The sequence below is a fragment of the Microchirus variegatus genome (assembly GCF_963457635.1).
Source record: "Microchirus variegatus genome assembly, chromosome: 17".
Classification (NCBI taxonomy): Eukaryota; Metazoa; Chordata; class Actinopteri; order Pleuronectiformes; family Soleidae; genus Microchirus; species Microchirus variegatus.
Genome location: NC_139818.1, coordinates 3,062,706 through 3,081,116, shown reverse-complemented (window position 1 = coordinate 3,081,116; position 18,411 = coordinate 3,062,706). Strand labels below are relative to the sequence as shown.

Here is an 18,411-nt window from a genome sequence, read left to right as displayed (position 1 = left end):
TTTGTTGTTGGGGAAAAAAAACTATGTTGTTAACTGTGATTAACTACGCACAGAAAATAAAAACAAAAATACTATAAACAACACATTTTCCTGCTTGGCTTAATTTATTGTGTTACCTGGCTTCGTGTGCTGCATTCATGGAAACATGGGAATACATTAAATACAAGTTTTAGACTTGGAATGAAGAAAAGAGATGTCAGTTTTTCCTCAAGTAGTGGTGAAGGCAATTAGAAGCAAGAAAGAAAATTGCTCATGAGTAGACCATGAATTACAAATGATTATTATTGCATTTAATTATTATTATTACATTATTATTGCATTTAATATTACTTAATTAATAGTATTAAAGGTGCATTATGTAATAAATTGAAAACAACTGGTCATAAAATCCTCCTAATATGTCACAGAGACTCAGGAATAATGTTCATATAACAAACTGAACTCACCAACAACAACAGTACAGACAAAATATTTGCATTAAAAACATTTTTTTTTTGCAGACTGCAAATCATGTTTATGTTTTGAAATCATGTTTTGGCATGTGGCGCCACCTACCGCCGTCTACCAATCATTGCAGTCAGTAGAGTCTCGGCTGCCGAGCAACCACGGGTTGCCAGTTACGTCAGAAAACGAAACCTAAAAAGACCTCAGTGTTTTGAATTTGAATGTCGTAACTGTTTTTGGCCACATTCTTACATATGGCGCCTTTAATTAATTAATTAATTAATTAATTAATTAATTGCTTTAATCAATTCATAATATAAGTAATACATAATAATAAATTATTATTAATTAAATAATAATAATTATTAAATTATTATTAAACAGTTGCTATGGATATATATGGCTAACAAAATAAGAAATATTTAGTTTTTAAGTTTACTTATTTATTTATCTTTTCTTAATCCGTTTACTAACTAAAGTTATTGCGATGCAATTTCAGTTAAATGCTTTGCTCGCGGGTGACAGTTTTATGAATTTCCAAACCGTGATGGGCTAAAACAAACAAAATATGTATTCTTGTATTCATTTCTGTTCATGTAAATTAGACCGTGAAGGCTGCTTTTCCGGCGGGCCCCTGAACGCGTCATCGGCACAGACGTGGCCGTGTTTGCTGCAGCTGCTGCTGCGTTCAGGTGACGCAGTGTCCCGCCCCTCTCTCCCCTCTCTCTCCTCTCTCTCTCTGCATTGCAGCCTGAAGCGCTGCTGCCGGAACCCAACACAACAATGGCGACTCCCAGTCCGGACAGTAACTCCAACAGCAGCAGCAGCTCCAGCTCCAGCTCCGGCTGCATCCTCGGATCCACGTCGCACCAGTTCCACCAGCAGACGCAGAGCAGCACTATGCAGGGTGAGCGACCCACAGTCCCGTCCAGTCCAGTTCCGTCCTCTCGAGTCTTCCGCGTTCCGTGAACGTTTCCACCGCAGACTCTGGAGTTAAAAGTAGGGGAAATGTAGCTTGTAGCTTGTAGCTTCAGCACCGCAGTCAAGGCGGACGCTGTGAGCTAGCCTTTTCCGATCCGAACTGTCAAAATAAAAGCATAAGCTTACGCCAACCGAGAACATGTTTCGTATGTTAGAGTTTTTAAAAGCTTTTATTTTGAAAGGTGGAGCGAGCAGTTTCCGCTCTGGCGCCACTTATCTTTGCGTAGCTTGAAGTAGCAGGTTAGCAGCGGTGCAGTGAAGCTACATAGCGAACACGGGCCTCAGTGAAGTGTTCTGTCCTTTAAATCAGTCATGGTTAACATAATACACTTTAATAAAACCACTAACGTGTCGTTATTCTAAGTAAAAGCTTAATAAATGTATAGTTATCGATGTTATTACATCAGGCTGCTGCTGTTAGCATTGGCAAGGCCTACATTGGAAAGTGTCTCTCCCTCCTTTAGCCAGATCACCGTTTTCATTCACCGCTGACTGTAGCTGATAAATACACATAATTAGTGCAATTATATCAACATTTATTACATTAAATATGTTAATAATCGTGTATAAACTGTGCCAATGTCGCCGTTGAGCGTCATTAGCGTGTGTTCTATATAGGTTACGTTAGTTACATGACGTTTCACGGAGTTTAAGCATTAAACAAACGCTTCGGTGTTTATAAAATTGCAAATCTGAACTTAAATCAATTGTCTGCCGCTTATTTGCGCGATTTAAACATGTTTATGTTCAAGCTAAGCTAGTGAGGATGTTGTCTGATGCAGGCTAACGCTCTAGTTCCATTATCGGATATGGTCGCAGCCAAATTAAATGTTTTATTTTTCATTAAATTTTACAAGGATGTGACGATATTGAGATTCCATGATATGAGAATGACTTTGTTACGAGTCCACGATACGATATTTATTGAGTTTTAAACTAAATAAAAGTCAAATGAGCAACAGTTTACTAAACAATGTAAAACAGGAAGTTTCCTGTTTTAGTTTCAAGGAACAGAGCAACATCCTGTAATAACGTACCTTGTAGTTTCGTGTTAAATTTTGAAATGCAAAAAATAAGTAAACTATGTTTTTTTTCTCCGCATCACCTTTTTTAAGTTCCTTAACACAAAGATTCAAACACATTTTGAAAATATCAGTTTCTCATTCTGAGATTCATGCTCTTTTCTCTGTTGCTACTGTTGCTAGCATTCTCCATTTTTGTTGTATAGACCTATAGTTTTGTACCATTACAGGCCTACAATGCACTTTTGTTAACACAAATATTGTGAAATTGACAATAACGTTACTTTTCCCACATCAAAATGACTATTAATATTGGTTATTATTTCCATAGCAATGATTATAAACTGAGGATAAACCGTAGTTCTAGATGACTATGTTGATTTTAGCGAGTGTGGGATTTAATTAGCATCATTACTCATTACAGTAGCGTGTGACTTGATGTGATTTACTGTCCAAATATCACTGGGTTAAGAAGGGGTCATGTCCGATAGCGAATGTGTTATGTGTCCCGTTAGCTGCTGGATAATGAACAGCGGCCATTGCCATTGATTTGATTGACTGTTAGCGTCCTGGAGCTAATTAGGAGCGGCGCAGCCTTGTCTGTCCAGTCAGTGGTGGTTGTTGTTGTTGGTTTATTTTTGTTTTTCCCTGTGGCAGATGTGTAGTATCAAATGTTTTATCTAAACCTTACAGAAACCAACACCTGCTGGAGATGTCAGAATGAAACAGGTATTAATTCACACTTACTTTCCTCCGGTTTCAGTCTGCCGTTAAAGGTTCTTATTTGTTGTTATTTTGTGTGTTTGTCTGGTTCATATCCTTGAAATGTGCCCTTTCCACCTTCTCATGTTGATCTTTTTTGGTTCTTGTTGTGAAAACTTAATTTTAGTGCTTTAGTGCAAAAGGTTAACGCATGACACGTTTCCATGACGACTGACCGGAAAAAGACGCGCGTGCCGTCATGTTTACGTGCCACGACACCGGAGTCCAGGCACCGATTTCCAGTTAGCTCCGCCTAGCTGCGTTAGCGCCGGTTAGCGCACCTACAGTCGAACTGGAGCGGTCTGTTTATTAAACGAAAAGAGCAGCGCTACAAATAACCAGCGTACCTGTGTACTGTGTACGTGTGCCTCTGTTTTTTAAAGTTTAGCATTTAACTTTAGAGGCTCATTTTAACAATCCGGAGTCACGTAAACATGACGTCACGCGTGTCTTTTTCCGGTCAGTCGTCGTGGAAACGCGTCATGCGCTAACGTTGACGCATTAATGCTTGACAGCACTACTTAGTTTCCTTTTCTTCTTTTTCTGATTTAAATGTTCATTTATGTACAGATGTGCATGTTTTAAACCTGACGTAGACCCCGTTTCAAGCAGCTCCGTAGGAGAGTGTTTTACTTTGGACAGAAATCAAAACTTGACTGTTCTGAATCAGAATTCTGAATATCAAAAGTGTCAATATAGTCAAACTATTCCTGCCAGTGTGGACACAAGGGCTGCAACTAAGGGTTATTTACGTTGTCGATTATGTTCCTGACGTGCCACTTTGAGCACGAAAACGTTGGAACTATTGGGAAATGTTCCTCAAATCTTCAAAATCATAATTATTCAGTTTTTATGACGTTTTGGTAGCCCTAAAAGGCAATTTTTTGGAAAACGCACAAATGCGATTTTGTGGATACAACTAATACCTAACTTTAATCTTGCCCTCTTTGTCTCTCCATGTCATCTCCATTTTTTCTGTTTATTTAATGTCTCGAAATGATGCCGTGTTTACGGAAAAACCTTTAAAAAAAAAAGTCCACTTTCCGTTTTTCCCCCCTCTATTCCACTTGCAGCATTGACTCGTAATGGGATGTCACTTGCTTACGAACGACCCGCTAGCATGTAATTCAGCCCTGAGAAAATGTAGTAAAAATGTCTTTTCTTTACTTCAGGGTTTCAGATAAGCCTGTCTGGAGTGCCCCAACGTAAGCACTAGCCTTGCACACGAAGCACCCCCGACCTCTACTATCTGTGGGTTCACCTGACCTCAGTAGTCTAAAGTGGTTTCCTTTCCGACAGTCCTGTTACTGTCGCCCTTTTATTAACTCCAGACGAAGTGGAACCACTGTAAACTACTGAAGCGGCCTGTGTGGTGTTTTGGTAGCCGGGGGAGGAGGAGTCTGTCCACTGTTGGCTGCTATGAACTGTCATGAATTCAGTTATGGCTCAGAGCGAGAGGTTCCTTTGCACTGGGGCTTAAAAGGTTGAGGGACGTGTTTGCACAGGAGAGCTGGTTGAACGAGGGCACGGCAACGTGTACCCAAACACTTTAACACAGCACTTTTCACGGAAGCCAAGTTTGAACAACTGTTTAAGCCTCGTTCACACTACAGGGGTTTCCAGTCCTCAAAGTTTTTTCCCCCCCATTTCTTTAGCGAAAACACAATCGGCATTCTCCAAAATGTGTAAACATGATGGGACGGTATTTTTTGTTTTTGCCTAAATTGCGATTTTAAAAAGCTCGCGCAATAACTCCATTGTGGTGAATTTCCCTTATTGCGATAATTGTGAATGGGGCAAAATCACGTGAGGGACTTGAGATTGTCGTCCAGCTCCCGAACACGCAGTCCAAGTACCACAAGGGGGCGCCTGATTCTTGCCAGTTATTCCAAAACTTTTTGAGACATTTTATGCACGATATTGGACTTTTGCCAACATCCGATATATCAGCAGTACTTTATCGGTCAATTACCGATGCATATTTTCTTTTACGATTGTCCATGAATCCCGAAACAGAGATCGTTGAATCTCTTCTGCGGTGAAGTTAACGTACTATTTTTCGTACTCATTTTGCAGCAGATTTAGTCATTTGTCATATTAGCATAAAAAGCACTCGCAATAACTCCATTGTGGTGAATTTCCCTTATTGCGATGATAGTAAATGGGGCAAAATCACATGAGGGACTTAAGATTGTCGTCCAGCTCCTGAACACGCAGTCCAAGTACCACAAGGGGGCGCCTGGTTCTTGCCAGCTATTTTTGAGACATTTTAAGCACGATTTTGGACCTTTGCCAATATCCGATATAATTACTGATGTATATTTTCTTTACGATTGTCCATGAATTTTGAAACGGAGATCGTTGGATCTCTTCTGCGGTGAAGTTAAAGTACTATTTATCGTACTCATTTCGCAGCAGATGTGCAGTTTTAGTCATTCGTCATATTGGCATAAAAAGCACTCGCAATAACTCCATTGTGGTGAATTTCCCTTATTGCAATAAAAGTGAATGAGGCAAAATCACGTGAGGGACTTAAGATTGTCGTCCAGCTCCCGAACACGCAGTCCAAGTACCACAAGGGGGCGCCTGATTCTTGCCAGCTGTTTTTGAGACATTTTAAGCACGATTTTGGACTTTTGCCGATATCCGATATAATTACTGATGTATATTTTCTTTACGATTGTCCATGAATCCCAAAACAGAGATCGTTGAATCTCTTCTGCAGTGAAGTTAACGTAATATTTTTCGTACTCATTTCGTAGCAGGTGTGCAGTTTTTCGCGGGGATCTTGGTGTGTTTGCCGATATCCATCGGACAATAAATTTTTAAGCCAGTATTGGCCGATACCGATAATATCGTACGTCCCTAATTTTTATATTGTCCCATGCCTGGTGGAAAATATTGTTTCGCAGATCTGTTGTCTGTCCTGCTGGAAGTTTGATACGTGCAACTCAAGCTAACCCAGCCCATTCCATGATTCTGAAAGTCGTGTAGTGTGAACAGTTTTACCACATATAAAAACCAAAATCTGAATCAAGTGCTTTGTTAAGTGTTGGGTATTTTTTTATATCCATCAGGGTTTTGTTCTGGATTTATTGCTTATTTTTACAAGGAGTTCTCGAGGGAAATGTTTTGGACGTGGATTCCCAATATCTTCAGCCTGCAGTGAAGCTCTTTATTTCTTTCTTTCTTTCTTTCTTTTTTTGGCTCAGTCGCAATATAAATATGTGACAAAATACAAGATTTCAAGCTGAAAGAGTTGGTGCAGTGTTTGAGTGTTGGGGATCCTCGTACATCTGGGCCCTTTGCTTGTCTTCAAAATGCATTTTGTGCTTCCTCCTGATCTTGACAAGAGGTTTGAAATGGAGTCGTATCACAATTTTGTGGCATGAATTTCTTGATAGTTGAGGTGTTTCTTTAAGTGTGGTTGTATGAGGTACTGACAAGGAGCAAATTTGACCCCCAAAAGACGACGTTCACTTTATCTCGGCATTTGACAGTCCAGTCAGATTGGAAACCCAAACAAAGTCTAATGAAAAAAATCTGCGTTTTTAGCTCACAGGGACGCACAATCTCTTGGTTTACTGAAGTGGATCAACAACTCTTGCTGGGTTTTTTTTCCCATGGGATTTGGTGCAAACTTTTGTAAAATCACCGAATCTGATCACAGATTAAAATGTTTCAATCCCTCATAGAACCACACTTTAAAAAAAAAAAACATCTAATTATCTCAACTCGGGTCAGATGTTACTCAGATTATTGTGTCTCCCGCCTGCATTCAGCTGGTCGAAGCCACAGTGTCGTCTGGTGCATGTTGTGTGGATCTGGATCTGTTTCTGTCTTCACTCTGTCAGGGAAACGCAAAGCGCTCAAGTTGAACTTCGCCAACCCGCCAGTAAAACCCACCTCCAGGCTGCCGCTCCATCCGACGCCTCCCTCCTTCCAAAACCCTCACATGTAAGTACAGAGGCTTTTTCTTTGACTCAAACTCCTTTACCAAATTTAATTGGTTGACCGAAGATCAACAACCCTGTGACCTCTCAAATCAAATTTGGTCCAAACATTTACTTGGACTTGAGGATGATTTTGGTTTTTAGCAGTCAAGAGTTAAAATACAACCAGGGAATCCTTTTCAAATTTGGTAAAAACATTCATTTGGACTCAAGGATTCATTGCTTAGATTTTGGGTGGCCAATGATCAAGAACCCTGCGACCTCACAAATCAAATTTGGCATCAAACATTCACTTGGACTTGAGGATGATTTTGGTTTCCAGCGGTCAAGAGTTAAAATACAACATGGGAATCCTTTTCAAATTTGATAAAAACATTCATTTGGACTCAAGGATTCATTGCTTAGATTTAGGGTGGCCAAAGATCAGGAACCCTGCGACCTCTCAAATCAAATTTGGTCCAAACATTCACTTGGACTTGAGGGTGTTTTGGGTTTTTAATGGTCAAAAGCCTAAATTTAAAGGTCAATTTGACCCCAGAAGTCGATTCACAGTAAGGGAATCCTTTTACGAGACGGTAAAAACATTAATTTGGACCCAAGGATTCATTGCTTAGATTTTGGCTGGCCAAAGATCAAGAACCCTGCAACCTCTCAAATCAAATTTGTCCCAAACATTCACTTGGACTTGAGGGTGTTTTGGGTTTTTAGTGGTCAAGAGTTAAAATACAACCAGGGAATCCTTTTCAAATTTGGTAAAAACATTCATTTGGACTCAAGGATTCATTGTTTAGATTTTGGGTGGCCAAAGATCAAGAACCCTGCAACCTCTCAAATCAAATTTGGTCCAAACATTCACTTGGACTTGAGGGTGTTTTGGGTTTTTAGTGGTCAAAAGCCAAAATTTAAAGGTCAATTTGACCCCAGAAGTCGATTCACAATAAGGGAATCCTTTTACAAGACGGTAAAAACATTAATTTGGACCCAAGGATTCATTGCTTAGATTCTGGCTGGCCAAAGATCAAGAACCCTCCGACCTCTCAAATCAAATTTGGCCCAAACATTCACTTGGACTTGAGGATGATTTTGGTTTCCAGCGGTCAAGAGTTAAAATACAACATGGGAATCCTTTTCAAATTTGGTAAAAACATTCATTTGGACTCAAGGATTCATTGTTTAGATTTTGGGTGGCCAAAGATCAAGAACCCTGCAACCTCTCAAAATCAAATTTGGTCCAAACATTCACTTGGACTTGAGGATGATTTGGGTTTTGTTGGTCAAAAGTCAAAATTGAAAGGTCAATTAGTCCTCAGAATTTGATTCATAATAAGGGAATCCTTTTCAATATGGTAAAAGCATTAATTTGGAATCAAGATTCATTGCTCTAGATCGAAGGTTATTATTATTTTCTCCTTGATATCCCGTTAGTATCTTGAGAGAATCCTTCCAAATTTGGCAAAAAAAGTTCACCTAAGCTAAAGGTTGTGGTCATTGTTACCTCAAACGTCAGGTTAATGACCTCTTGACCATCAAATTCCAAGTCGACAAACTCCTTAAAGCCTCTTTTCCCTCCAGAGAGCGGCTGCGGACGCACAGTATTGAGTCGTCGGGGAAACTGAAAATCTCCCCCGAGCAGCACTGCGACTTCACCGCCGAAGACCTGAGAGACCTCGGCGAGATCGGCCGCGGAGCGTATGGCTCCGTCAACAAGATGGTCCACAAACCCACGGGCCAGATCATGGCCGTGAAGGTGACCTGGATTCACCTCGTCATTGACGTGGTTTTTGCGACGTCAGAGTCGTAACCGTGTGTGTCCTCTGCGTCTTTTGTCCCTCAGAGGATTCGCTCGACCGTGGACGAGAAGGAGCAGAAGCAGCTGCTGATGGATCTGGACGTGGTGATGAGGAGCAGCGACTGTCCGTACATCGTCCAGTTCTACGGCGCTCTGTTCAGAGAGGTCCGAAGAAACAAAAAAACTGAATTATGTTGTACGGAAGGGGATTAGGGTCATATGTGAAACATGAGATTAAAGTCAGAATTCTGACTTCTATCAAAATTTTCTGTTTTTATTTTTTATTTTGTTGACTTTTCAGAATTCTTACTAAAATCTCAGGAGTTCAACTTTTCTTTGTCCAAATTCTGAAATTTCTTTTTCCAAATTCTGACTTTTTCTCTCCAAATTTTTACTTATCTTTCTCGAAATTCTGACTTTTCTTTCTCCAAATTTTAACTTTACTTTCTCCAAATTCTGACCTTTTCTCTCCAGATTCTGACGGCTCTCTCCAAATTTTTTCCTATCTTTCTCGAAATTCTGCCTTTTCTTTCTCCAAATACAGACTTTTTTCTCCAAATACAGACTTTTCTTTCTCCAAATTCAGACTTTTCTTTCTCCAAATTCAGACTTTTCTTTCTCCAAATTCTGACTTTTCTTTCTCCAAATTCTGACTTTTCTCTCTCCAAATTCTGACTTTGTTCTCCAAATTTTTTACTTATCTTTCTCCAAAATTTTGACTTTCTCTTTTTCCAAATTCTGACTTTGTTCTCTCCAAATTTTTTACTTATCTTTCTCCAAAATTTTGACTTTTCTTTCTCCAAATTCTGACTTTTTTCTCCAAATTCTGACTTTTTTTCTCCAAATTTTTTACTTATCTTTCTCGAAATTCTGACTTTTCTTTCTTCAAATTTTGAAATTTTTTCTCCAAATTCTGACTTTTCCCCCTCCAAATTCTGACTTTTTTCTTCCAAATTCGAACTCGCCTTTCTCAGAATTCTTACTTTAATCTCATAATGCTGACTCTGACTAATTTTATTACCAAATGTTTGGCCCTAACCCTCTTCCGTAACATTATCACAGTTTTATAGAAACGGATAATCACATTACCAGGAACTAACGTTTGTCCGTCTTTGTTTCAGGGGGACTGTTGGATTTGTATGGAACTCATGGCTACCTCATTAGACAAATTCTACAAATATGTTTATAGTTCACTTGACGACGTCATTCCAGAGGAAATATTAGGCAAAATAACATTAGCTGTAAGTTTGTTTTTCTTTTTCTTCGTAGATTGATTGATTGATTATTGGTTTTCTGTCACAGAGAAAATGACTGGAACTGTTTTATTTTGTCTTGAACAGACGGTTAAAGCACTGAACCACTTAAAAGAAAACTTGAAAATAATTCACAGAGGTGAGTTTTCCTGTTTATTAGCAATAAAATGACGGCTTATTTCACAAACATGGAAATTAAAACAACTTTTCACGCTCTTTGTCGCTGCAGACATCAAACCTTCCAACATTCTCATGGACCGAAAAGGAAACATCAAGCTGTGCGACTTTGGCATCAGCGGTCAGTTGGTCGACTCCATAGCAAAGACCAGAGACGCAGGCTGCCGGCCGTACATGGCGGTCAGTTCATTCACCTTTAAAGTTTTCAGCCAGTAATTTGGCTCAGATTCATGATTCTGTGCCTGTGAAAGGAGGAAAAATTAAAAAAGTGTCCAGCAGAGGGCAGTAAAGTATGTTTATTTTTTTTTATTCTGTGTTGCAGCCTGAGAGGATAGACCCAAGCGCTTCCAGACAAGGCTACGATGTCCGGTCTGATGTTTGGAGCCTGGGAATCACTTTGGTAAGACTTTATTTTCTTATGTTTTCTTATAAAATAATGGAAGTGGTTAAAAAATCTGAAGTCAAACCAAAGAAGAACAGAAATGGACACATTTTAAGTGTCAGTCATAGTAAGTTGATCCTTCAGAAAACCGTCAATTTAATAATTTTAGGGAGGAAAAAAATACAAAAAAGTTTTAATATTACCAAATTTTTTCTCTCCAAATTCTGAATTTTTTCTCTTCCAAATTCTGACTTTTGTTTCTCCAAATTCTGACTTTTTCCTCTTCCAAATTCTGACTTTATATCCAAATTCTGACTTTTCTTTGTCCAAATTCTGACTTTGTTATCTCCAAATTCTGACTTTGTTATCTCCAAATTCTGACTTTATCTCCAAATTCTGACTTTATCTCCAAATTCTGACTTTTCTCTCCAAATTCTGACTTTTCTCTCCAAATTCTGATTTTGTTCCCTCTAAATTCTGACTTTATTTCTCTCCAAATTCCTGTTTTCTTGTTTCCTCAGTACGAGTTGGCCACGGGCAGATTTCCTTACCCGAAGTGGAACAGTGTTTTCGATCAGCTCACACAGGTGGTGAAAGGAGAACCTCCTCAGCTCAGCAACTCCGAGGAGCGACAGTTCTCGCCCAAGTTCACCAACTTCGTTAATCTATGGTGAGCAAACGTGAAAAGATGTAGAAAAGAAATAGAGAGAGCAGTTATGTTTTTAAAGGTAAAGTTTTTTAACCATTTCACGCTTTCTCTCCAGCCTTACAAAGGATGAATCAAAAAGGCCAAAGTACAGGGAGCTTCTGGTAAGTTCTACCTCATTTTTAAAGCTACTCGTCAAGTGGTTTTTGTGCTTATTTCTTTGAAATTATCAGTTAAATCAAAGTTATGGTCAGATTATGCTCCTCTAAATCTTCTCTAAGGGTTAGTGTTTGTAGAAAAGTTTTAATAATCGATTATGTCTTGTGAATTCAAGATTCAAGATTCAAGATGCTTTATTTATCCCGAGGGAAATTCTTGTGCAGCAATTGGGAGGTAAAAGTGGAGATGTACAAGAGTTAAAAGATACATAAAATAAAATAAAATAATCTGCCGAATTATTACAAATGACACATTTTTGCTCTTGGAAATTTGCTAAAAAGGTTGCTAAGTCTCTAAAACTGAATTGTTTCATTCAGAACTTTATTGTTTTCGTTTGTTTTTGATGACTTTTTTGAAGTTTATCTCATTTTTTATTATTTTTTTTACAGAGAACTGTATGTATTTGCAGTGCTGAAATTAAGACCTTTGTTATCATTAGACTTAGGTCTGATTAGGTTATTGTTAAACAAAATGGGGGGAGAAAAAACTGGAAATTGTCAAAAAATATGGCCCCAAAAAATTGGCGCTACCTTGAGTAAAAAACCTAAAACTAAATTCCCTTAAAGTTCCTTTAGACATTTTCTGGTTCCAACAGAAATTGACACCATTTAAGTGTCAGTCATAGTAAGACGATCCTTCAGAAATGGTAAATTTAATAATCTTAGGGAGAAAAAAAATACTAAAAGTTTTAATATTACCTAATTCTGAATTTTTTTCTCCAAATTTTGACTTTTTTTCTTTCTCCAAATTCTGAATTTTTTTCTCTCCGAATTCTGACTTTTGTTTCTCCAAATTCTGATTTTTTTTCTCTCCAAATTCTGACTTTTTTTTCTCTCCAAATTCTGAATTTTTTTCTCTCCAAATTCTGACTTGTGTTTTTCCAAATTCTGACTTTTTCCTCTTCCAAATTCTGACTTTTGTTCCTCTCCAAATTCTGACTTTTGTTTCTCTCCAAATTCTGACTTTTGATTCTCTCCAAATTCTGACTGGTGTTTTTCCAAATTCTGACTTTTTCCTCTTCCAAATTCTGACTTTTGTTTCTCTCCAAATTCTGACTTTTGTTTCTCCAAATTCTGACTTTTTCCTCTTTTGGAGAAACAAGTCAGAATTTGTAGAGGAAAAAAATCAGAATTAGGAGAAAAAAAGTCAGAATTTGGAGAGAAACAAAAGTCAGAATTTGGAGAAACGAGTCAGAATTTGGAGAGAAAAAACTTTTAGTACTTTTTCTCTCCCTAAAATTATTAAATTGCCCGTTTCTGAAGGATTGACTTACTGTGAGTGAGTGTTTTTCTCACTTTGCAGAAAATCCACATCCAGTTTTCCACATTTTACAGACTTCTCACTGAAAACGCTCTCAATCCTTAGCTTAAATGTCGCATAAACAACATTTCTCTCTCTCTCTCTCTCTCTCTCTCTCTCTCTCTCTCTCCGCAGAAACACCCGTTCATCATGATGTACGAGGAGCGTTTCGTGGACGTGGCCAACTACGTTTGTCGCATCCTGGACATGATCCCCACCTCGCCCATCTCGCCTATGTACGTGGACTGAGCCCCGAGTCCAGATCTTCTCAGCTTTGTTTCGCCGTCGTCGTCGTCGCCATCATCAAGTAGCGTTTCCTGTTTTTATATATTCACGCGTTCCAAAGATTTTAACTAAAGAGGGAACTATTAAAAAAATTCCAAAAATTGCCCGGTGCAATACGACGAGTCGTTAAAAAACAAAGCTTCCACCGTTTTCGTCCATCATCACTTAGAAGAAGTAGGGTATATATATATATATATATATATATATATATATAAAAGGTGTGGGTGTATATGTGTACATCTATATTTATATAGATATATATAAAAACCGTAAACACATGTGTATACACTTGAATCAACCAAATAGAATGTCGAACAATGACGCATACGAACAAATTTTAGCCACCGGTTGGATTGTACATTGACCCGTTGACGTGTAAATGAGTGTTTGGTAGCGTGGCTTTGTTTTTATTTTTCATTATTTTTCTTTCTCCGATATGCAAACCTGTGTTTGACTTTGTCTCTCACAGCCGCCACACCCCACCCCTCGCTCTCTTGCGCGCTATCGCTGCGTTTTGCGTTGAAAAAGAATAAAGCGCTAAAAAGGTTTTTGATGCGGACGATAGATCGCGAAAAAAGGCCATTTAACAACACGCAAAGAGTAATTGATATCCTACTTTGGTTTAAAACTGTACAAGACTGAAAAAGATTGCTGCTAGCTCGCAACAACTACATTAGCTGCAAGCTAGTGCTAGCTAAAAATGTTTCTAGCACTGGGGGAAGAAAATGGTTTATGTTGCTATTTTTTGTAGTTTACTAAAGGGGAACTCAGTCATTGTAAACTGTTTAATGTAGGCTGGTGCTAGCTTAAAAAATAAGTTTTTGGGGGGTAAATATTGGCAGTGAAAAAGATTAGCATGGGTGCTTTACTATTTTGCTAAAGGGGAACTGGGTCACAGTCATTGTTAAATAATAGTTAGTGCTAGCTAAAGATGCTTTTCCTGGTATAAATTAGCAATCAAAATGAGATTAGCGTGGTTGCTTTGCTACTTTGCTCAAGGGGAGCTAGGTCATTTTAATTGCTAAATGCTAACAAGTGCTAGCCCAAAAAAAACAACCTGTCGATAACTTTAATTTAACACCGTAAAGGAACTGTTTTAATCTTAACACGAAACAAAAATAGCAAATCCACTGATATTTACCATGTTTTTTTATTTAGTTGTGAATATTAGGACACGACCTTAGCGTCTTCCTGCGGCAACATTGACAGTGACTCGACAAAATTGCCTTTTTAGCCTCTTTAACTTTAGTTTACATATCACCTAGAAACACTTAAATCTTGGATACGTGTGTCGTTAAATGGCCTTAAATGATCAAAAATCAATGATTTATCTCACACAAATGAAAAGAAGCTAATTTCTTGAGACGTAAATGCAATAAGACCGCACGAGAGAGACAAACTGGGGCGGAGCCTATGCTATTTGCCTGATGTAAAGTTACTTTAGGACGCTTTGTCCCTCAATGTAAATGTGTATGTATATATAGAGTGCATCTAATCTGCTCGACAGTTAAGGCTCATTTCTTTAAACCCAGAGATGATCAGATTTGTTTTGGCTGCTGGACGCTGAAAATAAATGAGTCTCAACGCTCTTCGGCAGTCTGTCATAGCACTGTACAGTTCAACTGATCACACGCTGCCACACGGAGGCAAACAGCAGTAACTACACTTTTTTTTAAAAAAGGCCCCGAACATGAGAAAATGCTGCTAAATGAACAAAAAAAAACTGTCCACCAAAGCGCAGGACTGTCGGGAGACGAGGACACGGGATGGTCCACTCCTTGGACACAGGACGGTCCGCTCCTTGGACACGGGACGGTCCACTCCTTGGACACGGGACGGTCCACTCCTTGGACACGGGACGGTCCACTCCTTGGACACGGGACGGTCCACTCCTTGGACAGTTACTGGTCACCACCAGTTTGGCATGTTTCACCGTTACCGGGCCGTTACCGCTTCTCTCTGGTTTGCACCGACCGTAAGACGAGAGTTTCTGCGATTTATGCTTCGTCGTTCTCTGAGAAAACCGCGTCCGCCGTGCAGGGTCGTTTTTTTTGTTTTTTTTAAACCTCGTAAAAACTAAACAAAGTACAATGTGATATAAACCAAAACAGAGTACCGGTTACTCATTGAGTTTTTACCCTATATTTTTTATTATGTTTTTTTACATTAAAAGCCCAATATGCAATCGCGACCTAATCGCTAATGCCAGTAAGCTACGATGCCTATTCTAACTCTGCGACGTAATTAAGTTGATAGCTCTTGCAAACTCTTATTTGCGTTCCTGAACTCACGGCATGTGCTAGCATTGTCAAAGGATTCTCCAAATTTTAGTACTCTACGATATACAGTATTAGCATTTGGGTGATTTTTATTTCCTGCTATTGGACTTTTAAATTAATTTGTCGTAGTTATTATTGGGAAGTTACCATGACAACGTTATTGGTCGGGACGGGCTCGAGTATCCAGTAGCAGCAGCTAACATCCAGTTTGTGGACTAAAGAGGTCTCTTGAATGCATCTCGTTCGCTGCTCCCGTTAGCATTTCACGAGTCACGACTAAGAAAACAAACAAACGCGTCAACTGTAGCTTAACCCAGCAGTTTAAACGTCGGAATGAAAGACCAGATAGGATTTTTTTTTTCACATTAAATGGTGCAAACCTCAGAGAGAACGCCCAACATTTGACACGAGCGTTTAAAAATTAAAATGCATAAAACACATCCGTTCTTCGCTCGCGGAACGTTTTTCCAGGAAGCTAACGAATACCACTGGTGAAGGTGAATTTCCAGGGTACCGTGTTGTATAAATTTGCAATTTTACTAGAATGTTCATATTAGATTATAAGATAATATTATGGGCAATGAATATTATATTGTATCTTTATCGAGGGTTACAAAATAAAGTTCCCATGGAAGAGAAATATAAATGAAAAAATCACCTGTATTTGCGTGCTTCTTGTGAATTTTTGACAAATATAAAAAAAACAAAGAAAACTGTTGAGTGTAAGTGTCATTTTTGCAGTGATGATTTTATTGCTTTTCTTTCCGTCGTATACAGAGATGCAGGCAACAAAGGAAATACTGTCTCTTTTTACAATAGAAACGCAAATCAGTGGCCAAGCAACATGGAGGCTTCTGTCGGGGTGAGGTTGTTATTTTTTTTGGTCTTTAATTTGGAAAAATTATCGTGAAATGAACCCAGACACACAAAAAAAAATATTCACGACATGTACATGTAACCATTGAACCCACTGGTTAAGTGCAACACTTAAAATTATCATAACAGACAATAAGCAATAATTGGTCGCGATGCACGTTTTTTTACGGAGAACGCTAGCTGTCGGTGTAGGAAATGTTTTTGACCGAGTGCACTTGAAGTAATAGTTTGAATAAGTTTGTACTCACTTTTCTTCATGGAGAATTTTGACGAGAATTACGTGTTCCATTTAAATTGGAAGTCGGGGGATGGAATTGGGATTAATAATGGACACAAACGTATCTTGGGCTAGCCCTTCTTAGCTTAGTTACCTAGCAGTTTTTTGTGTATGACAGATTTACTGTGAATTTATTCACCATGGTTAGTAGTTACCTTAGTTTAGCTTCGAAAGGCAAGTTTGGCTACATCTGCGATTAAAAAAATATAATAAAATAAAAATCTAGTTAGCATATTTATATGTATATATATATATATAAAAAACAGTGATTTCCTCAGGATTTAAGTTGATTAGCGTTTTAGATATGCTAGTGTGAGATACAGGCTAATAACTAAGCTAACCTCAATACGTTGCTAACATTTAGTTTCGGTCGTGTTCACCGTGTTAACAAAGTTAAAACGTATTAGTAAAAGTAAAACTTTTTTTTATTTGGTGGACAAATGTCTTGCGTTTCGAGCTAGCTCCTCTGTTCCTGCTCTTTGTGTAAGCTAACCTGCTGTCGTCATCAAACCGTAAAGTGAGTATCGCAAAATGTTAAAACTATTACTTCAAGTTTGTACATAATTTAAAAACAGGAAGAAAAAAACCAAGCTGTTTTCAGAAACTGCCGCGTGTCTTTGGTTAGCTCTATGTTAGCGCTGCTCTTCACAGTAAAAGGTCTGAATATATTACATTTTCCTATTCACAAGTGCTAAATAACGGGCGTTTTCCACTTCACACCATTGTTGGAGGACAAAGTGTTTTAAGAGGACATGGCTTTTTCAAAGTGGTTTCTTCGCTGTGCGTCACATTATTTTTGAATTTTTGAACGTTTTTTTCCACGTCAGAGTGAAGGGTGAACTGGATTTAAATCAAAAAGGGAAAAAAAAGGAATGCCAGTTTAAATACAGGTAAAAGTATAAATATATATAAAAAAAACACAAAATAAATAAATGTACTTGGTCTTAAAGATAGTGGGAGATGAATTTTTGTGTTTTTTATCATCAAAAATTGTCCGATTTTACTGGAAATTTACGTGTGCGTAGCTTTAAGGGAATGTATATAAAAAAAGGGGGGGAATTTGTATAAAAATAGTCGTAAAAAGCGATTTCATATCAGGCACAGTTTGTTTGTCGGTGGATTAACGATAAGACCAAAAGTTTTTCACAGACATTCGCTCCATAATGTGAATATAAAGGCCAAAGAGTGAGAACAGAAACTCGTATAAAAACAACAACATTCTACGTTCAGGCAAAATTGGTGACAAATGGTGTATAAAGCTAGAAGTGCACAGTGACTGTTTGTGTCATATTTACATCAAATAAGGAATCGATTACGTAATGCGATGGATCCGTGGTCGCGTCAAGACGTCAACATTGTCTCTGTCGCCAAACGTCGTTGTGATATTTACATAAACAAATGAGTCGAGTCGTCCTTGTAGTTCCTTTCGTTGTTGTTGTTTTTTTGTTTTTTTTCCAGTAACACAAACATAGACTCGTAATAGAAAATATACAAAGATTGTCGGGGGGGGGGGGGGGGGATAGACGTGTCTTCAAGTCTACGTGGGCGTGAACACTGAAAAAAAGGAAAAGCACCGAAATCGTGCTCGTCCTTTTAGAAGGAAGTCCTTCACGTGTCTGTGTGCGTTTTTTTGTGAATCGTGTCCAAAAAAATAAAGCACCGCGGTCGAGAGAATGTCATAATTGTGTCGTTAAACTCCTGACTCTCCTTCATCAGTCTTTTAAAACAACGTAGATTCTCAGCTCTTAGTTCAGGTTTATTGAGGTG

General features: G+C 38.5%; 1 protein-coding gene across 2 annotated transcripts; it reads left to right on the top strand.

Moving 5' to 3' along the window:
• The first annotated feature begins 1,221 nt into the window (after nucleotides 1-1,221).
• map2k4b (mitogen-activated protein kinase kinase 4b) lies at nucleotides 1,222-16,143 on the top strand. Of its 2 annotated transcripts, XM_083903898.1 has the most exons (13): nucleotides 1,222-1,351; nucleotides 3,141-3,176; nucleotides 4,382-4,414; nucleotides 7,064-7,166; nucleotides 8,735-8,909; nucleotides 8,997-9,116; nucleotides 10,073-10,192; nucleotides 10,292-10,343; nucleotides 10,434-10,561; nucleotides 10,704-10,781; nucleotides 11,285-11,433; nucleotides 11,528-11,573; nucleotides 13,063-16,143. In XM_083903898.1, exons 1-13 carry the CDS (start codon nucleotides 1,228-1,230, stop codon nucleotides 13,174-13,176), a joined length of 1,278 nt encoding a protein of 425 aa, XP_083760024.1. In that variant the 5' UTR covers nucleotides 1,222-1,227; the 3' UTR covers nucleotides 13,177-16,143. The 2 variants fall into 2 exon arrangements, with proteins under 2 accessions (XP_083760024.1, XP_083760025.1); XM_083903899.1 differs by lacking the exon at nucleotides 4,382-4,414.
• The last annotated feature ends 2,268 nt before the right edge of the window (nucleotides 16,144-18,411 follow it).